General features: G+C 53.7%; 1 protein-coding gene across 37 annotated transcripts in view; it reads left to right on the forward strand.

The window, feature by feature from the left end:
- The window catches only part of COL13A1 (collagen type XIII alpha 1 chain), a 164,748-nt gene that overhangs the window by 1,640 nt on the left and 141,224 nt on the right, over window positions 1-21,884 (forward strand). For all 37 annotated transcript variants that reach the window (XM_084997159.1, XM_084997161.1, XM_084997163.1 and 34 more), the window contains exon 2: window positions 18,328-18,397. In XM_084997159.1, the coding sequence (XP_084853285.1) occupies window positions 18,328-18,397 (70 nt within the window). The remainder of the gene's footprint in view (window positions 1-18,327; window positions 18,398-21,884) is intronic.

The raw sequence follows: 21,884 nt of genomic DNA on the forward strand, positions 1-21,884 counted from the left end.
GGGAGTACATGACAAGACCCAGCATCCACAGGAAGAAGGAACGTAACAGTTTCATAAGTGCCACCACAGTAAAGGCTAGGCGGTGAGACCATGAGGCCTGGTGACTTCTGAGAATCTAGAGAGCACAGGAGATCCAGGGTCAAGAGGAAGGGGACGACCCTCAGGTAAAGGCCACAGCGGACTGGGAAGAACTCCCAGAACGGGGCGGCCACAGAAGATTTCCAAGGGGAAGACCTGGCAGGGAACTTCTCACTTAGTTGGCAGGGGTATGGAATAGTGGAGGTGGAGCCCAGTAGATCTGGCTTTTATCCCCACTCAGCTACTTAGAAGCTGTGCAACCTGGGGCAAATACCCTAACCCCTCTGAGCTCCCCAAATGATGGTGATGACAGAACGTGTAGGAGCCCAGCCATAACTGCAGTGGGTACGGTAGCCATTCTGACATGGGCACCAAGCTATGAGGCCCCACAGCCAGGCTCCTCTCAGGTTGCCTCTCCCAGGCAAAGCCTGTATTTGTCAAAGTAGCCCTCCAGGGGGATCACGGAGAGGGCGGTCAGAGGCCAGAGCAGAGAGGCTGGTCACAGGGCAAGTTTGCTGATGCCAGAGGGGCGCCCGTGACGGCTGCCATCAGCTCCTTCCCATACCCTGCTGGGCCCCAGGGAAGTCGAAGGGCTCTGTCAGACCACCCACAGTCCTCTGGGACCCTGCGGGGAGCCTCTGGGCTCAGCTGGGCCAGAAAGCCTTTGCGGCTGATGGAGAGAATGCACAGGGGGCTGGCTGGGGCCTGGGGAGGGTGTCAGGACAGTGAAGGCTGCTCCGGGTATCTCCCCGGCCCTGGCTGCGGAGTGACAAACATTTGACCCTCGGCGTTCTGCTCAGTCCACTCTTCATCCTCTCCCCTGACCGGCCCCTCCTGATCCAGGGCGTGCCCCAGCCCTTTCCCAGATCCTGGCTTCCTCTGCTTAAGACTTAGCCAGGCCTGGAGTTCCCATCATGGCTCAGTGTTAATGAGCCCGACTAGTATCCCTGAGGATGTGGGTTCAATACCTGGCCTCGCTCAGTGGGTTAAGGATCCGGCGTTGCTGTGAGCTGTGGTATAGGTTACAGACACGGCTCAGATTCCACATTGCTGTGGCTGTGGCTGTGGCACAGGCCAGCAGCTATAGCTCCAATTTGACCCCTAGCCTGGGAACCTCCATATGCCATGGGTGCAGCCCTAAAAAGACCAAAAAAAAAAAAAAAGACTTAGCCAGGCCAAGCCTTGTGCTCCCAGGGCCTCGGGGCTGATAGTGTTATTTGCCCTCCTGAGCCCTCCTCTCCAAATTCCTACTGACTTCTAGACCCTCATTTTATAGGTGGGGAAACTAAGGCCCAGACAGGGGCAGTAGGTTACCCAGAGTCAATGGTAAGATCCAGGAACCTAAGCTTCCTGACCCCGCCTCTGTGCTGTCCCCGCTCCTCCTGCCCCCTTCCTTTGTTCATCCTCATTCACTCCTTCAGCAGATGAACCCAAGAGCCAGCCGTGGGTCAGGCATTGTGGAGGAACACTTCTGCCCTCCTGGGATGGGACAGGCAGATGGGACACAGAAAAGAAAGTGGGCAGTGACCTATCATGTGAAAAACGCTACCATAATGGAAGCAGAGGAGATCCGGGGAATGGATGGCTATGCAGCTCCCTGATGGCAGTGGCTTCTGGGGAAAGTGATTTTCAAGTGAAGGCTTACAGGGCGAATAGGAGTTTTCCAGGAACGGGGTGGGGGGTGCATATGGGGCAAAGGGAACAGCTTCTGGAAGCTGGAAGCCAGAGGCAGGTGTTTGCCTTGGAAAACTGAGTGGTGGAAGGTATGGCTGAAGAGAGGCAGGGAGCCTAGGTCGAGAGAGACCTTAGAGATATAGTTCCATCTTTGCAAGAGCAATGGGGAGCCATGGAAGGATCTTGAGGAGGGCAGTGATGTCCATAGAAAGAAAGAAAGAACAGGGCAGAACAGAGAGGCCCAACAAGAGGCTAGTGCAGGCCAGAGGGGACGGTGACCTGGTCAGGGGCACGAGTGGCGATGGAGGCGAATGAATGGAAACAGGGTGGGACCTGAGGTCAGTAGTAGAGGGCATTGGGACTAGAGGGAGGGGGCTGTCCTGCTGGGGTGGTGATGGGGGGTGATGGCAGGTAGGAGATGTGTATGGAGATGACTCCAGGAAGTCTCCCCCGGAGGGGCCTGTGGTCCAGTGGCTCTGGAAGGGATGCTCTGGGGGCTGCCCCGTCCAGTTCAGTAACCACTAGTCCCATGTGACTCATTATATTTAAATGAATTAAAATTAAAACCTGACATGTAGCTCCTCAGGCATACTAGCTACCTTTCAAATAAGTGCTCAATAGATGCCTGTAGCTGGTGGCCACCAGCCAGGACAGTGCAGACCTAGAACATACGCAACACGGCAAAGTTCTACAGAATGATGCTGCGCTAGGAAGAAGCAGCCCCTGGGCCAGCAAAGGTGTCCAGAAGCAACTTGAGGCCTTTTTTCCACCCTTTCCTTTCCTAGGTCTGCTCGCCCAGTTCAGAGCAAAGGGCAGAGGTGAGGGAGAGAAGGGAGAGCTGGGACCAGTGGAAGCTCCCAGTGGGAAGGACGGGCAGAGGAGAGCATGGAAATGGTTTTGTTACAGAGGATGCTGTGAAGTGGATGTGCCGAGGGTTCCTGCCCTCAAGAGGCTCATAGGTCCCCGTGTGCCAGGATTCCAGCTGGGTTTTGCCATCCGTGCCGCCTTAGGGAAGCCACAGCATGTGCCTGCGCCTCGGATTCCTCTGCCTCGCTCTTGGGGTTGCTGTGGGACCCTCAGGAGACGGTATTTGGGCCAGTGCACTAAAAGGTGCCGACACCACAGGCCACAGGAGTGCTTCTGGAGAGGCATTCCCACCATGGTGCAGTGGGTTAAGAATCCTAACTGCAGCAGCTTGGGTCGTTGAGGAGGTGCAGGTTCGGTCCCCACCCCACTACCTCCGCCCCGGCACAGTGGGTTAAATGATCCAACGTTACTGCAGCTGTGTGTAGGTTGCTGCTGCAGCTCAGATTCAGTCCCTGGCCCCAGAACTTCCATATGCCAAGGGTGCAGTCATTTAAAAAAAAAATAATAATAAGTTGCTTCTGGAGAGCTCCCAAGGACCTGGGGCAGGCAATTCAGGCAATTCATCCTGGAGCAAGTGAGCCCGGGCCACTCCCTGAAGGATGCAGGAAGGGCATTGGGCAGGGCTGTCCCAGGACAGCACAGCCTGTACCATGGCCTGGAGACAGGAATCTAGGGACGCAGGCACACCACCCCTCCTGGGGGGAAGCAGCATACTGGGGGCAGAGACTGTGTCTGCAAGGCAGGAGGAAGGGGAAGTTGGCAGGGAGGGCCAGGCTGAGGGAACCCAGTAGGGGAGGAGCCCGGCATGAGGTGAGCAGGGGCAGATGTGAGCAGAGGCCCAGATCTGAGGGGCTGAGCCACTGGGAGGGGTGCGTCAGGGCTGGGAGAGGAGCGTGGGGGCGGGAGTCAGCTCCGGGGAGCAGGAGTGTGGCTGCCAGACCTCAGCCCCAGCTCTTCCCCCATCAGCGCCTCTCTCTTGGTCTGGGACCCTTAATGAGCGCTCCAGCTGCCTGTTACTTGATTTGCTTGCTGTGAAAAAAAGAAACTGGAATGTCCCAAATGGAGGAAATCAGATGTCACCTAGGGTTGGACAGACAGTATGCGGGGACAGAGAAGGGGATGGAATTTAAACTTGCCAAATCCATTTTGCAGGCCAGGAGGAGCAAGCAGTCACCTTCAAGGTGAATGTTGAAGGATGCCAGGCAGACCCCCATCCATCCACAGCAATAAGAGTAACAGCAGCTCTAACAGACATGCCTCACGTTTATAGGGTATGTGCAGGGTCCAGTGCTATGCAGAGTCTCTCTCTGTTTTTTTAAAAAATTATTTTTTATTATAGTTGATTTACAATATTCTGTCAATTTCTGCTGCACAGCAAAGTGACCCAGTTATACGTATATATACACGTTCTCTTTCTCACATTATCCTCCATCACGTTCCATCACAAGTGACTAGATATAGTTCCCTGTGCTATACAGCAGGATCTCACTGCTGATCCACTCCAAATGCAATAGTTTGCCTCTACTAACCTCTAACTCCCAGCCTCTCAATCCTCACGACTTCCCTAAGGGGTGGATACTCACGTTACCCCATTTTACAGATGGGAAGACTGATGTCACTGCAGCTCCCTCTCACTATGCGTGATTCAGTCCTTTGGGTGTGGAGGGCGTTTTCCACCCCCAGGAATCCCTGGGGAGAGGAAGTGGTTGAAACTCTCAGGCTAAAATGTTCAAGAATCCTATTGTCATAGGAAAGTCTGACGTTTATAAAGGGTGTACAGTCGCCCTTTACTGAACCCTTTCTACGAGCGTTTGGAGGAGAGATCAAAGCTGTGGCTGAGAGATTGGGGGTCTGAATGGGGGTCCTCTACAATCGAAATGCTGGCATGAGGACGAAGCAGGCTAGCAAAGGGAGAACATGTGTGGTGGGGGATGTGGGCCTGTGTAGAGTGTCGTGTATACATCACAGCTACCCGGACCTCGGTTAACGAACAAACCTTAGATCCAGGTGCCCTCAGATGCAGCCAGTGCTCTGCTGAATCGGTCCTAAAACTAATCCTTTTTTCAGGACTAGTCTTATGGGAAGTTAATAGTGGGAATCTCCTCAGAGCCCCTCAAGTCCAGTCTCCTCCCTCTACTGATGAGAAAGCAGGTCCCGAGCTGCACACTGGGTATCAGAGGAGCCAGAGGTAGGACCTCCGTCTCCAGGAGGCATCTCCTCCACAACACACCTTCTCCTTTCTGGACAATAGTAATTGTCTGGCCAAGTGGTGGTCAAGGCAAGGCAAGCGTGTGCTCCATTCTCCGCTTCTTGGTCCTCAGCAGACATTACAAATCAATTGTCGCTTCTCATTGAGCTTAACCTAAAGCCTCAGAATCCTGTTCAACCCTGTTCCAGGAAACTGTTACCCAACTAGTGAGAGCTGATGTGTAAGATAAAGAGCTATTTCCTGACTCTAATTAATTCTTTTAAATACAAAGCAGTATTTACTATAGATAAAACCAGGGAGAATTGTTAAAGTCTTACAGCTTCTGCAAAGGCCTTAAAACTAGCAAGTAGCTCCAAACCAGACTGAGGACCTCATTAAGTAGCCAGCACTCGTGGGAGAGACAGTGGGAAAAAGTCAGAGCATCTGAAACAAAATGCCATCTGCCTTACGCTTAGTTTCACAACTTAACACTCTCAGAAAGATGCCTTTTCCCTGTATTCCTAATCGTTCCAACCTTGCCCCAGTGCCATCTGGAAAGTCTTCCCAAACCATCCTGACCCAAAATTGGCCCTCTTCCTACTCCAACTTCCTGCAAAACTGCCTGCTTCTAGCTCAGAGAAGGAAAACAGACATGGGAGTTCCTGTTGTGGCTCAGCAGGTTAAGAACCTGACATAGTGTCCGTGAGGAGGCAGGTTCAATCCCTGGGCTCACTCAGTGGGTTACAGATCCAGCATTGCCTCAAGGTTGCAGATGTGGCTCAGATCTTATGTTGCAGTGGCTGTGGCATAGGGCCTGCAGCTTACACTCCAATTTGACCCCTAACCCAGGAACTTCTATATGCTGCAGGTACAGACGTAGAAAGCCAAAAAAAAAAAAAAAAAAAGGAAAGAAAGAAAGATATGGCACATGCTGACTTTTCTTATCCCAGAACCACGGCAGCCATTGCTAATCACTCAACACACACACAGCAAGCCTACCTCGGCCTCAGAATCCTTCTTAACACAGGGCTCTGGGCTGCCACTCTTAGTCTATTTGAGTCAATGCACAAGATAAAATCCATTTGCCAATCATGGCCCAGGCTTGCACACATGGTGCAGTGTGCCCTCCTCTCCAATGCTTTAAAGTCTTTTTTTTTTAATTTTTTATTATTCAAATGAATTTATCACATCTGTAGTTGTATAATGATCATAACAATCTGATTTCACAGGATTTCCATCCCACAGCCCAGGCACATCCTCCCACCCCCCCTTAAAGTCTTATCCCATTTGATCGCATATAGCCCAATGGCCCGGGTAGGAGCTCACTGGTCTCCGAGTCCTTTGCTGAGTCTAGCCCGGGACTTTGCACCAAGTAGGCAGCCCTCACCAATTAGTTGTTGATTTAAGATCCCGCTGCTGGAGGCCAGTGAAGTCAGCTCAGTCAGCTGTCCTCTGCCCACCCCCAACCCAGACCCAGCTGTATGCTCAGCATTTGCTCAGGGTGTGTGCCCTGGAGCCGGGCGTTTCCCAGCAACCAGCAGAGAAGGAAGTGATTAACTCCTCTTCAGTGGGGGCTGCATCCCTGGTCCCAGATGAGAATGGGAATGGCTCTGTGTGGTGTGTCCCCACCTGGACAGAGCAGCTGGGAGCACCCTTCCCCAACTCTGAGGTTCAGGAGCTTCGTCCTCACCTGCCCAGCTGCCTGGTGTGTCTTTGGTTGGGGCAAAACAGTAAAGTGGCGAAGCCCACTGTACCTGATGTCACATGGGCCTCTGCTAACTAGTCGTATGACCTGAGTCTCAGTGTCCTGATCTGAAAAATAGGTCCTCCTCAAAGAGTTGTTGTAGGATTCAGTTAATAGCAACTGCAACCATCACTGCCTTCCTCATCATCGGAGACAAGAAGCACCTGTAACACATCCACAATTTTATTTTATTTTATTTTATTTTTGTTTATTTATTTATTTATTTATTTACTTTTTGTCTTTTTGCTATTTCTTTGGGCCGCTCCCACGGCATATGGAGGTTCCCAGGCTAGGGGTCGAATCGGAGCTGTAGCCACCGGCCTATGCCAGAGCCACAGCAACGCAGGATCCGAGCCGCGTCTGCAACCTACACCACAGCTCACGGCATTGCCGGATCGTTAACCCACTGAGCAAGGGCAGGGACCGAACCCGCAACCTCATGGTTCCTAGTCAGATTCGTTAACCACTGCGCCACGGCAGGAACTCCCACAATTTTATTAAAGGCAAATATTTGTTGCGGACTGTTCAGAGACCTTCACATCTATTAATTCATTTAATTCAATGGAGTGGTTATATTTTTATTCTTTACTTCTTACTTTTATTTTTGTTTTTTTTGGCTGAGTCCATGGCATGCATAAATTCACAGACCAGGAACTAAACCCATACTACAACAGTGACTCAAGCCATTTTGGTAACAATGCAGATCCTTAACCTGCTGTGCCACCAGGGAACTCCTACTATTCCCTTCTTAGAGAGAGAACATGGAGGCCCAGAGAGGTTGCATAATTTTCCTAAGGTCTTACAGCTAGTAAGTAGCAGAAACAGGCCTTGGAGTCTGCCCCCAGAGTCAGCATTCAAGCCACATGTCTATACCATGTGTAGAAAGTACTGTATTGCTCTAAGTCCGCTGAGGCAGCCACAGACACTGGGCTAGGGACCTGTGCAGTTCAGTTTGGTTCGGCTCCAGCAGTCATGGCATTTACCCAGCTGACTTAACTTCGGCCCACAATACCGTCATTGTTATAAGAACAGCCCCGAGGATGTCATTTGTGACATTGCGCCTTGGTCATGAAGACCCTTAGGAAAGTCCCTGTTCAGCCTTGGCTTCCAGAATGCTTCGGCTTCCAGGAGGGGTGGGTTGGATCTTGTCTCTTGGACAATGAACTGTCCTCTAGGAAGCTTAGCCCCAACTCCGAGGTTCACCGGTCGTAGAGCCAAGTCTTTCGGGCAGAAGGTTTTGCATGAGCCCCACTCTCAGCCCTGTGTCATCACCTGTGCTTGCTTCCCTTTCTCCGTCTCACGCGCCCCTGCCTCGCTGTGTCATGTGTGTCTGTCTGCCCCTGCAGCTGCCTGAGTGTCCCCTTTTGGAGCAAAAGAGGGATAAAAGTTCTACAGTAACTAAACTTTTTAGAGTGACTCTGCCCTCCTCATCACATCTGCCTGCCCTCCGAGGCCGGCCCTGGACTGGTGATGGGCCAGCTGCACAGTGGCACGTGGGGGACTTTAAAACACACCAAGGCTGTCCCCCTTCCCCAAACCCCAGTGCGACTCCCTGCGGACAGGGTCTGGTGGTGGGTTGTTTAACGAGCTCCACAGCTGACGGGCCCTGAGATGGAGAGAGAGGGAACGTATGTGTGCCCCTGAGCCTGGAACCGCCTGTGCAGTGTACCCCGGACCCAACACCCGAGTTCCGAGCTGTACTCAAGAAGCCGATGGTGGCAGTAATGAGGGTCACAATGAGACCTACTGTGCACTATCAGTAAAAGTCCTACTATGCACTGCACAGTTTGAAAGTATGGAAGGTGTGAGGAAGGATACACAGGGGGATTTATTTTTTTGGGGGGAGGGCGTTGGTTTGGGTTTGGGGTTTGGTCTTTGTTTTTCAAAAAATAAAATCAGCTGAGGGTTTGCCATCCAGAAGGAAGGAGGTCTCAGGAGAAGCCGTAGGAATCCTCCTCCCACTTCTGTGGTTGGACTCTGGCCCTCGTGGAAGCAGTCTCGTTGGGTCCACAGTAAGGAAGGAAGTCAGCAGACTCCTCCAAGGGAACTGGGGCCCGGCTCTAGGGAGGGGCTAGGAGGGCGGGGCTGGCTGGGGTCCAACTGCACGAGGACCCCCCACTCCCATCTGCAGGCCCCTTGCCCTGGGTCTGGACCTCTCCAAAGAAATCTCTCTGCAGGGGGCGGGGGTGGGGTGGAATGGGACTGCTGGCAGCGGGGGCTCCTCTGAGCCTTCAAAGGGGAGCACAAAGGGGCGGAACTGCCTGCCCTAAAGGCTGGGCACAGCCTTTCCGGGGGACACTGGGCCCCTGTCTCCCCTCCTGGAGGCTACTGTGGGTTTTCCTGAAACTCCGCAAGGTTAGAGTCCACACAGGCTGGGCCTCTTCGGCCCCTTTCTTCTCCTCGCAGCCGTCCCCAGCCTCCTGGCCTCCCTGATGCCCGCGGTCCAAAGCCATGTCTCTCTTGTTCCCTGGCTCCGGCATTTCCCACTGTGGGCAGCTCGCCCTGTCCACCCCACCCCTGCCAGGCGGCTCAGTCTCACTCTGTCCGGCAGGGGAGGCCCTGCTACTCCCTCCTCCACCCACCCCCCACACTCCCCCGAGGAAACATCTTACCCCAAAAGGCTGTCATGGGCCTGGGATTCTGCCATCCAAGGAGCTTGACACCTGAAGTCTCCTGTCACACCGCAGGTGCCCTGTGAAGGTTTCTCTAAGCCATCACTTTGAGGTTTTCTGCATCAGGTCATTCTCTGACAAGGTGGCCTCTGGGGTGGGACAGGAGGGGTGACCTCTGGGGACAGGGATGCAGAAAGGGGGCTGGTTAAAGGGCATTAGCTGGGGGCTCTTCTCAGAACAGCCTAATGACTTCCCTGTGAGCTGGCACTGAGGTTTCCTGGGGGTGGGGGGAGACTTGGTGACATGACAGGTCAGAAGGTGGTCCTGCCTCCTCCAACTTCTCCTCACTCCATAGAATCAAAGTGTTAGAAGGAAGAGAGTTCAGTGTTATACCGGGAATGCCCACAGCATCCCTGGTTCTTAGGCTTACACATCCCCGGTGACATGGAGCTCACTACCTTATGCAGCTGGCTGTTCCACGATTGGACACCTCTGGCTGTAATGTCCTGTATGTGCTACATCTCATCAGAGCTCCAGACCCCACCTCGACACCTACCATCCCACCCCTCCAGCCTGTCTTGAAAGCATCTCAAATGCAATCTCTAAGCTGAGCAGGAAGGCCGGTCCTCCCCAGCACCCCTTCATCTGTGAGTACACGGGAGTCCAGCTGCACTGACCCCAGGACCTACTGGCCGCACCTTCTCAGCCTCCCACAGACCTGTCCTCCTCTCTGTCTCACGGCCTACACCTCCCCACCCGAGCTACCCTCGGCTCTCCCAGGCCAGGCTGCAGCCTCCTAACACATCTGCCCCCATTCACTCTTCCCCACCCCTTCCTCATCCATGGGGCAGCCAGGGTCATCTTTCAGAACCTTTAAATTCAATCACATTTCCCTGATTACAGCCCTTCAGTGACTTCCCATTGCTTCTTCTTTTTTTTTTTTTAATAATGATTTTTATTTTTTCCATCATAGCTGGTTTGCGGTGTTCTGTCGATTTTCTACTGCACAGCAAGGTGACCCCGTCACACATACATGTATACATTCTTTTTTCTCACATTATCATGCTCCATCACAAGGGACCAGACATAGTTCCCAGGGCTATACAGCAAGATCCCATTGCTTATCCATTCCAAGGGCAATAGTTCTTCTTAATAAAGTCCATGAGGCCTACAGGATGGGGCCCTTGCTAACCTCTCTAGCTGCCTGGCTCACCTTCCCTCACTTTTGGAGTCTGGCCATATGGTTCTACACTGTCACGGCTAAGAGTGCAGACTCAGGAGCCAGATTGCTGGGTTCACGTCCAGCTCTGCTGATTACTGGCTGTGTGACACTGGGCAAGGCGCTTAACCTCTCTGTGCTTTGGGCTGTATCTCTATAACATGGGGGTGGTGGTGGTAAGATATCTCCTTCCCTCTTATGAGTGTTGTTGTTAGAATGAAATTTAAAAAAAGTTAAAAACAAGTGCTTTTGAGCAGCACTTGGCATTCCAGTGATAGACATTACAATCTCCTAAAAAGTGCCAACCTCCCCAGGTCCCTGGCACAGGCATAAGGTTGGGGGCCATGGGCTCAGAGCCAGGTTCACCTCCTGCCTCTGCCCTTCCTGGCTGTGTGCAAGTTAGGTCACCTCTCTCTGCCTCCATTTCCTTGTTCATGAAGGGGCTGCTGTGCGTGCTGAGTGAGTTAATATGTGTACGACTCCTGCCTGGGTCACAAGAAGCACATTGTTAGGTCAAGTCTCAGCCGTTTCCCCTGGGCCCTGCTCATCCTCAGATGCAGCCCAGCTGTCACTTCCCCACGATGCACCAGCTTGGTCCACGCCCTGGAACTGGCCCTCAGCTCCTTGCCCCTCCTGGCCAGACCTCTGATGACAGTGGTTGTTTCCCATTGACATGTGTGGTTTGAAGATGCTTATGTGCCCCTCGCTTGAAAGTAAGCACCACAAGGGCAGCCTCCATGTCTGCCCTGCCCACATGTGTGTCCCCTGCACTTTGCATGGCTCTGCAAACATAGATGCTCATTACCCATTTGGGGAAAGGAAGGAAGTGGGAGTGAGGCTCTGATTTCCATCCCAGCACTTTTGCTCCCAGCCCCTCCTCATTCTACTGTGGGGGACCCTACTTCATCCTGCACTGGGTCCAGAGATGACCTCAGGCCCCCTGTAACTGGAGGTCCTAGGCCCCATGCTAACCCAGCTCCCGCATAGCTGGGTCCACGTAGTTCCAGGGCCCAGCTCCTGTCATCGCTGAAGCAGCAGCAGAGCCTTCGTTAAGCTGAAAGGACTTTCTCGAATGAAGGTTGGAAAGTTCCCACTGGGGCATGCATCCTTCCTGATTTTTTGGATCTGCACAGCCTGGAGCGCTCTCTCTGTGGCTTTGGTGAAACAGGGAGACGGGGGCAGCTCATGGCATCTGGGGTATCCTCTAGTCCCTGTTGCATGGCCCTGGGAGTCTGTGATCAGACGCCAAGTCTATTGCACAAAGAGAGTGGGGGAGGGAGGGAGAACACAGTTCCTCAGCTCCCACCCCCACCCCGCGCCCCCACCATGGCACCCGGGCCTGGACCCAGCACATGGGCTCCCAGAACAGACAGGGCAAGTCCAGTTTTGGTGGGTGTGGGTTGTGTCACGATTTCCTCTGCTTTGATTTCACCGGGTGGAGCTGCCTGCACTCGGGGCCATGGAGCCACACTCGGGTCTGTCCCCTTGACAAACCCCGTCTGGGGGGCCCTTGCAGCCCTGCTTGCCTTTGCCTTTGCTCCTCCCTGGGTTGCCCTCCCCCCCATCCCCATCTGTCCAAGTTCTGCCCAAGCCCAGGCCAAAGCCCACCTGGGACCACAGGGGCGGATCCTAAGGGGACAGACCTAAAAGTAGGTGATTTGGTTCAAGTGTGGCTCAAACACCAGCCCAGGCCCTGCCCTCATATGGTCAGTCTCCAGCGGGCACCGGCCCAGCAGCAGCCACGACACAGGGTAACAAGGAGGCTCCAGCAGGTGCGCTCCAGCACCCACTCTGTGCCAGGCAGCGGAATCAGATGTTGGCACAGGGGCCAGAGCTTTGCCCAGCATGGTCGTTTCCATTGGCAACTCCTTCTTTCAATCTCCAGTTCTCGTGGTCAAAAGGCTGGGCCCCGGACGGGACCTTCACTCACCCTCCCCGGTGGGAAGAGGGGGTCTGAGCGTCCCAGGAGGGGAGGCGCACGATCACACATTGACGGCGGTGCAGGAGGCCAGGTGAGTCCCACTGTGACATGTGGGAAGAGGCAGGCCCTGGCACCAGCTCAGGAGAGGAGTGGCCTTCATCTAGCCCCTAAGAAAAACAAGGTGGCATAGCAGGGGCTCGCCCCCTTCACATCTGAGCCCCTCTTTTTGTTTTCTGATCTCAGCTTGTTTTATCCTTCCTGTATGGTCCAGCAGGTAATATTATCCCTATTTTATGGAAACCAAGGTCCAGAGTGTTACATCTCTTGCTTCATACCCTGTTCGTGGGAATGCTGGACTAGACCCCAAGGCCCTGACTCAAGCCTGTATCAACACCACCAAGCTCAGAGTGCACTGGATGCTTCACTGGGGTTGGGTGGCCGGCTGTGCTAACCCCCAGTGGAGTCCCACCACAACCTCCAAGGGCAGGTGGGCTCTAATAGGAGCCACACACAAATATCAAAACTTAATTATCAGAGTTCTCCTGTAGCACACCAGTGGGTTAAGGATCTGGTGTCACTGCTGTGGCTCTGGTAGCTGCTGTGGTGCAAGTTCAATTCCTGGCCCAGGTTCCACATGCCATGGGTACCACCAAAAATATATATATATTAAATGCTGAAACACTTAGCATAGTCCCTGGTATATACTGCTCAATATGTGTAGTTATTATTCGTAATGTTAAGTTCTATTGCATAATTCCACTTGGTAACTGCTTCCTGGTTCCCAAGGCATTTCCATGGCAACACTTAAGAGGTTGGCAGGTGGGTAATATCCTCATTTTGCAGATTCTCTGAGAGGGGAGGTGCCAGGCCCAAGGTCATGGCTGTGGAGTGCAGAGCTCACCTGGTCTCTGCTCTGGGCTCCCTCTCCACGCCACAACTTGGACGCACCCACATATTAGAGACCCAGGTTGAGCCTGAGCCCTTTAAGAGCCCTGGGGCTGAGCAAGGGGAAGGAGTGGGCCCTAAAGCCCAGGCCTGGCCAGAGCCGCATTCTCTAGGGGAAGTGAGTGGCCGCTTAGCATTTTCCCTTTGATACTGATACAGGCATTTTAATAGCTGCAATGGTCAGGCGGGTGATGTTTCAGCTCTGGCCATGTGGGGCATTCCAGGAGGCCCTGCCCGCCAGCAGGGGTGAAGCAGGAAGGCTTCTCTGTCTTGGGTAGTTAGGGGTCCCCCCCAGGGCCTCAGCAAGTTTTACACCTGCCCTTGAGCTTCAGCCTGGGAATTTCAAACCAGGGGTCTCAAGCACAGGTGCCTAAGGGGGCCAGGGTGATGGCCTAAGTCAGTGAGACTTGCCAGGGGGAGGGGACCGTGGTGACCTGGGCAGCACATGCCCACCTAAAAGAGGCAGCCATCACTCAGCACCACCTGATCATTACCAGATCCCCCTTTTTACAAGAGAGATCAGAAACCTAGACCTAAGGGAAACCTCCTCAGCAACAGATTTTTGAGCACCCACCATGTGCCAGGCCACGGTCTAGGCACTGAGGATGTAGCAGTGAATGAAGCCCATCCAAATATTCATGTCCTTGTGGAACTTGCTTCCTGGTGCTGAGAGGAAACAATAAGTGACATAAATAAGACAACAACAACAACGTCTGAAGGAGAAAATACAACAAGGAGGAAGGATTGCACATATATTGCAGAAGGTCCCTGGGGACAAGGAGAGCCTCACTGAGAGCAAGCCAGGTGGTTAGCTAGGCAAAGACCATCCCAGGCAGAGGCCAGCAAGTGCAAAGGCCCTGAAGTAGAAGAAAGCCTAGCATGTGCAGGAGCAGCGAGGCCTGTGTGGTCTCCCTGGCTGCCGTTTTGAGGCTGGTCTGTGGGGCGAGGGCAAGGGGAGCCATCAGAAGGTTATTGCAATGATTAGACCAGAGATGATGAGGCTTGGACCAGGTGGGGGTGGGGGGAAGGCAGAGAGAAGGGGCCCGATCCTGGATGTGGCTGGAAGGTGGGGAACAGGAGTTGCTGACGGAGCAGGTGCAGAGTGAGAGAGAAAGAGGCATGACTGATGATCTCAAGGTTTTGAGCAACGCGCAGGATGGAGCTGCCACTGCCTGTGATGAGGACGACAGTGGGAGGGGCAAGCCAGGGGAAGGGGAGGCAGAACATGAGTTTAGTTTGGGGCTGCCTATCCATGGAGGTGCCAGGTAGGCAGGGTTCCAGAGGAGGGTCCAGGATGGAGGTGCAAAGAGGGGAACATCACCACATACGGGTTTCCCCCTCTATGCAAAAGTAGGAGGAGCCTACAAAAGCTCTGTAAGGTGAAACGTGTAAAGCAAAGAAGCAATTCCCTTAGGATACCTCTTGCTAATGGATACACTAAATACATGGAGATAAAGCACAGATGCTCACGGACATGGTTCAAAGCTCTGGCGGCTGGAGGCTGAAATGCCAGTGTGGTTCTCGGGGAAGCTTGGCGGGGCCACTCTCTGCTCAGGGTGCATGCTGCCTCTGTCCCTCTCTGAGTCCCAGTTCCCTTTATTATAAAACGGGGTGGTAGGGGGGGAATCTGTGGCCTGCCTATTGCATAGGGTGATGGTCAGGGTTGGGGGAAGGCTCAGAAAATGTGAAAATCACTCCTAGGTCTAAGGAAAGCTTCCCAAGGTAACAGGCTCTGAAGTGGAGGTTTGTGAGCAGGAGGCTTCTTGGGATCCGTATTGGAGACCGTGAGGGAAACAGGTGGGCAGGGCACTGAGCTGTGACGCAGTCACGACGGAGGCCTCAGCTGGTCCCATGGGGCTCCACCACTGAGAGTCATCCTGAATTGAGGCATAGGGGCCAGAGGGTATCTGTAAGTTGCTGGGTACAGTTTGCAGAGGGAGTGGATGTGACCCTGGTCAAGGCAGCTCCTCCAGCTGAGAGTGGTTCCTGGAGAGGGGCTGAGCTGTGGCAGCCAACACATAGGGCAGCTAAGGAGGACGGCTTGACCCTAAACGAGAGACCTGGGTAGCTCATCACAGCATCTGTAGTAGCCCTAGAGTTTTATGGCTGTCAGTAAGCCACGGAAATGTCAGGCATCTGTGTCCTTCTAAATTCAAAGTCCTCAGGGTGCAGCAGGTTAAGGATCTGGCATTGTCACTGTAGTGGCTCAGGTCACTGCTGTGGCGCAGATTTGATCCCTAGTCCAGGAACTTTCAGATGCTGTGGCAAAAAAAAAAAAAAAAAAAATCAAAAAACAAAACAAACAAAAAATCCAGTGTCCTCATGATCTGCCCTCCAAACACCTTCCTATACCCCCTTCCTCCCGTCACTGCCACCTCAATGCCCCTTTCCTCTTCCTCAAACACTCCACACAGAGTCCTGTCTCAGAGGCTTCGCTTCTGCTGTTCCTTCTGACTGAAACACACTTCCTTCAGATCTCTATATGACTCATTTCTTTACTTCCACCGGGTCTGTGCTCAAACATCCCCTGCACAGAGAGAACGTCCTGGACCCCTGAGTTTCAAACACTGCCTTCCATCACTCTCTGTCCTCTTACCCAGCTTTATTTTTCTCTACAGCACTTACCACTGCCCAAATCACGTACTCATTTGTTTCTCTGCTAATTGTGTGTCTCTTCCCCTGGAAGATGAGCCCAGGAGGGCAGGGCTTCTCTCCACCCTGTGCTGTATTCTCCATCTCCAAGGGCCAACCCATACTTGGCATCTTGCTGTTACTGAATGACTGACAATCCTAGGGTTTGCAGCCTGTAGCCAAAATGCTGCACACCCAGCTGACCTTGGCTTGTCGGCCATTGACTGGCTCCATCATTTAGCAGAGGCTGTCACACGCCTACTGTGTGCCAGGCACAGCCACAGACAAACCCTTGAGGAGCCCACAGGTTGTTGGTGGGAAGGAATGTGGACGGAGACGTGGGCAGTCCCTTCCTGGGAGGTGCTGTTCGTGAGCAAGGCTCAGCGTGGGCGTCACGGGGCTTTCCAGCAGACCTTGTCCTGGGATGTCCTTTGTTTGCCTGGTGGCCACTCTGTGTCCACCTCAATATTCATCTGCCTAGTATTTGTGTGCCAGTGTCTCTTCTTGAGTCAGGGGCTCCCCCTTGGGACACTCCTCTCTTCCTCTTCCCCTGTATGCTTTGACTTCCAGCTCCCCCCAACCACTGTCTATCTGCCTCCTCCCCCAATACACACACACACACACACACACACACACACACACACACACTAAGACTCTCAGGGGAATTTGCACACACTTTTCTCCAGCACCATGGAGCAGATTTTGCATCAAAAGGCCTGAGATCTCATCTCAGATCCACCCCATACTGGCTGTGTGACCTTGGGCAAGTCACTAAACCTCTCTGAGCCTCACTTTCCTGAAGCAAAAAAAAAAAAAAAAATGTGGTCCCTATCAAACCTACTTTAGAGTTTGATTATGAAAAGTAGATGTGATTTCCTGTGTAAAAGCACCCAGCTCAGCACCAATACACAGTGGGGGCTCAACAGACATTAGTTTGCTGTGGATCCTCTAGAAGGCTTCCTTGACCTTCTCTCTCCACCACTAAACCAGAGGTGACACCAAGTCCTGGGACACCTTCCACTTGACGTCCTCTACCTCTCGCCCTGACCGGCAGAGCCGTAGAGCCGCAAGGAGGCCAGTGATGGGGAAATGCTCCTGGGGAGCCAGCTGGCGTCCTAACAGGTCAACATGTCAGGAGGGGACTTGCCAGGACAGTCCTCACAGCCAGCCACAGTACAGGCCCCGGGGAGCCAGATTTTCCCGGGTGTTTTTGTTTGTTTGCTTGTTTTGTCATTTTTGGCCTCCCTGAGGCATATGGAGTTCCCTGGCCAGGGATCAGCAATGCCAGATCCTTAACCCACTGTACCGGGCCGGGGATTGAACCTGCGTCCCAGCACTCCAGAGATGCTTCCCTTTTGGGCTACAGCAGGAATTCCAGATCTTCCAGGTTAAGAGAAGTTAGAAACGCAGATTTTTCATGTGAAATCAGCCTCTTCAAAATACTGGTGACAAATTCAATGAAAAAAAAAGCAAAACACTGTGCTCACCAAATCAAATACACCTAAGGGCCATTTTGAATCTAGGGCCACTAGTTTCTAAATGCAGCGCTGGTTCCAGTCGGGGCGGGGGGGGGGTGAGGGTGGGGGGGTGTCTGAATCCCAGTCTTCCTCCACCATGACCTTGGCCAGGCTAGTCTCTCTGTGCCTAGGTCCCTCACCTATAAAATGGGTGTGATAATAGCTAACATTTATCCGTGCCTCCTGGGGGTCAGGCACATTTCCTTCTATGCACCAACCTCTTTGATCCTCTCAGTAACCCAGCGAGGTTGCACTGTAATCAGCTCAGGGTCCCTCTGCACTCCTGTCCCCACCCCAGGGTGGTGGTGAGGGTGGAGGCGCTCAGCCCAAGGCCCTTCCCAGGCTTATGGGTGTGTATGTCTCCCTTCACTCCATGGAAGTGGCAGCTCCTTGAGGGCAGGTGACTCTGTCTTCTTGTTGCTGCCTTCCATGTTAGCTGAGTGATCTGTAAGCTGGTGAGGAAGAGGTTTCATGGAGGGGTGGAAGGTCTGTCTGTGCCTGAGTCTGTGAGGGACACCAGAAGAACAGAAGTCACTGTCCCTGCCCTCCTCTGCCCCCCAGATCCATAGGCGCCCAGACTGAGACAGGAAGCAATTAGCCGGGAGCCAAGAAGGGCAGGTCATTGTGCCCGAGAGTGTTGTGAGTCTTGGGTGCAGGAAGGCCACAGCTGCTTTGTAGGGTCCTGTGCTCAGGGTTAATTTCCTTCAGAGCACTCCAAAGACATCAGACCCCGAGGTTACCAAGATGGGACCTCTCCATCTGCTTCTTATTACCCAGACGCCCGGTGGCCAGTCTTTGATCCAGGATCAGCCCTGCTGCCAGCCCCCATCGGGCCCCTTCCCCCCACTCCCCGGCCCCCAGCCCACCGCCACTTCCCAGGGCCTGGCCTTTACAACTCTCAGTGACTCCTCTTCTTTGTTTTCTTGTGCAGAAATGGAAGCTCCACTCTCGGAAACGCCGGGAGGCCCCAAAGACATCTCCAGGGTGTCACTGCCCACCAGGTAAGGAGACCTTCGAAAGGGTGACAAGGGTGGGGACACACACCAGACGTCCTCTCAGTGGCCATGCCGCACCCTGTTCAGAGCATCCCTTTTTTACTTGGAGGATGGGTGTGCCCATTGCCTGGCCCACCTCCTCCCCCCGCCCAGGCAGCCTTCCTTCATTTACTCAAGCATTTGTTTGTTCATCACCTCTCTTGTGGGCCTGACACTGTGTACACTCAGTTGTGAAATCAGATAAGCTCCTTCGCTGTGGCCTGTTGTGAGGTGTCACCCAGAGCTGAAGGGAAGAGGAGCCCCCGAGGGCAGGCACCTGGCTCATCAGGTTCACCTCTGGGCCTGTGGCTCCTGACACAGAGTCGATTCAAACGTGCTTGTTACCTGAATAAACTACCCCGTAACTGTAATACCTTGCCTGCCCTGGCCAGGTGGCTCTGGGGGCTGTGTGTTCACTGTGTGTCTGGCATCTAGGCTATACACACACGCAAACACACACTCAAACACACACGCACGCATGCACACACCCTTGCAAACAAGCATATGGTTGCAGGGTGCGGTGGCGTGATAAAGCTGACAGCCCAGTGTGGCTTCTGCGTCTCCGATTGCCATTTCCTTCCCTGTATGGGTAGCTCCTACCCAGGACGCCGTGACAGGCTCTCCCTGCTGTGTCGTGCAGTGCGTCTGCTCATCTGGTCTGTGTCCTGCGTCCCAGCACAGAGGTTCAATTGCAGTGTCAGAGTTGATAATATTGACAGGTTGTGGTCCCTTGGGACTTTCTAGGTTGCTGAGCATTGTTATTAAGCCACGGGAAGGACGGATGAGCAAGTTTCACTGTTCCCATGAGTAACCAGAATGGGCTGCGCCCCTTAGTGGTGGGGGTGGGAGGTGAGGGAGGAAGCTCTAAGCAAGGGCATGAGGCCAAGGGAACACGTCCAAGGAATCACTTTAGAGGCTTTGCCCTGCGGGCTCAGCATGTGGCTCCTGGATGCCCGTTGTGACAGGACACTCCCTGAGCCCACTGGACACAGAGGCCAAGGAGCCCTAGGAGCCCCCACTCAGGGTCCACAAGCCAGGTGCTGAGCACATGGGAAACCGAGGGACCACTCCCGCTGGAGGGTGAATGAGCTGAGTTAGGTTGGGAGTCACAGTTCAGGTGCTGCCATGGGAGCTGGCGAGACCGTGACGGGATTCAGCTGGCCTCAGTCAGGAGAGGGTCGTCTAGGTTAATTAAAGGGTATCCAGAAGCCCTGGGAAGCTCCCTCCCTCTGCACCCAGGAGATTGAGCCTTGGGACCTGGGAGATCTTTGGGGAAAAGAATGCCAAGATTAATGAGATGAGATGAGATGAGGGTGCGGGTGGGTTGGTGGGGCCTGGGCAGAGCACCTGGGTTTCTGGGGTGGTCCGCGTTTCTGACCATTGTGTCTGTTGTCCTCATAACTCGCGGTCAAGTTCCAGTTGGTTTTTGTTCAAAGTATAGCATACTGGTGATGGGCTGGAGATTTGGAGCCATGGAAGATAGAGGTTTGCATTCCAGCTCTGACATTTACCAGCTGTGTGACCTTCAGAGAGTTACTTAACCTCTCTCCGCCCCAGTGGCCTCGCCAGAGAAAAGTGGGTAATCCCCGCCTTACAGGTGTATGGTGAGGTTCGTGAGATCATCATGGAGAGTCCTTAGCACTTTCCTGATTCCCAGTAAGCACTGCTGTTATTTTTTTCTCCTCAATTCCTCTTGCGCTTTAATCCATACCAAACACCGTGTCCTGGTGTCAGGGGTACATTGACAGGCCAATAGAGGCTCGTCTTCCTCCCTTCCCTGCCTGATTGGGTTTCTCATGTCCTGCCACCTATCAAAGCGGGGGTCTAATCAATAGGTATCAATGTGGTGCTTGGGAGAGTCTGGCCCAGGTGGTCCTGGGAGGTTGGGAACTGGGAAGGGATATGGAAGGAGGGAGGGAGGAAGGATCTGGAAGAGTGCTCCAGCTCTTGGGTGGTGAGGGGAACACCATGAGGCAGCATTGGCAGCTCAGAGGTGCTGGGGAGGAGGGATGCCCAGAGGTGCTGGGGAGGAGGAAGGGCAGATCCTCTGTGGGAAAGGCCACCAGCAGGGACTGAGTTGGCCAGGAGATGGGAGGAGAGGGTGCAGGGGCACCTGGGAGGGGTGTCCCAGGTGTGGAAGAATCCCCCAGAGGGCAGTTTGGCCCAAAACATAGATCAGAGCTATGTGGGCAACACCAGGAGAATTTAATGATAAAGCCCCCAGTCGAGGCCAAAATCCCAAAATCAGAAGGAGCGTAAGATGCTCTCCCGGCTTTTTGGAGAGTCTGCAGGGAAGCACTGGAGGGCTGCCCGGAGGCATCTCAGACAGTGGAACTGCAGAGTGAAATGCATCTCCTAGGATGGGCTGGGTCCTGCCGGGAACCTGCCCCCTCTGCCCACCCCGAGGCTTCTCACCCCGTGGTAAAGGTACTTCCTCCACAGTAAAGCCTGGGCCACGTGGCTGCCAACCTGTTCTGAGTAACAGGAGTTACTGCTGCTGCCCCACTGGATACCCACTCCATGCCCAGCACAGGACCGAGCCCCCCCAAAGTGAATGGTGACCTCCCAGAACACTGGAGACAGACCCAGTGGAGTCCTGGTGTCCTGAACTGTTTGCAGTCCCCAAAGTCACGACTAAAACCCCTTGTACCTAAGTCATCCCCTTCTGATTATTTCCTTAGGGTCAGAGTTTATAAACCACTCTATGAAGCACTTTAGGGCTCCTGATGCTGCCAGGAGGACTTAGGCAAATGTCAGGTGCCACCTACAAAGGCAAGGCATTATACGCTTTTTCTTGCCAGCACCTAACATCGTGCCCCCCACAGAGTAGATGCTCAATGAATATTCAATAAATTATCATCAGTAATTATGCCTGGCTGATTAGATTCTTTCTGGTGTTCTCCATCTGACCTCAGTTGGTTTCTGACCCGTCCCTGGCTCTGAGGCTATTTCTGCGGCTTCCCTGATGCTGAAATCACTTGCTCTTAGGACACGACAAATAAACACACACTCTTCCTTCCCACTGAACCCTGGAGCCCCAGACCCGTGCCTGCCTCCAGCTTGCCTCTGTGGCTGCCTGGGCCAAGGCCGGAGCCCTGTGGTGGGTGTGTTCTTCCTTAAGGCAGCCTCGGGGCAGCATCTGAGGGTTTGGACCACATAATCATGGGCAGGAGACCCACCTCTTTCCCTTCCTACTCTGACCTCGCCAGCATCCTCCCAGGATCCTCCCTGTCCCGAAATAGCCATCTACTGGCTGAGATCGGACTGCATCCTGCTTCTGAGCCGTGTGCACTGTTTGCCAGGGAGCGATGGGCCTGAGGCCCCGGGACGGGATGCCAGAGGTCAGCCCCTGTTAGAAGGGTCACGGTGACCAGAAGTTCAGAGGAATAGGTTGCGGGCCGTTTGCAAAGCATATGGCCTGGTGGGACTGAGAGGAGGGCCTCGGACTAGACAT

The sequence above is a fragment of the Sus scrofa genome, chromosome 14, assembly GCF_054392235.1.
Source record: "Sus scrofa isolate SSC_HxYL_T2T_F1_AM1 chromosome 14, Sscrofa_HxYL_maternal_Yorkshire_Landrace_v2.0, whole genome shotgun sequence".
Classification (NCBI taxonomy): Eukaryota; Metazoa; Chordata; class Mammalia; order Artiodactyla; family Suidae; genus Sus; species Sus scrofa.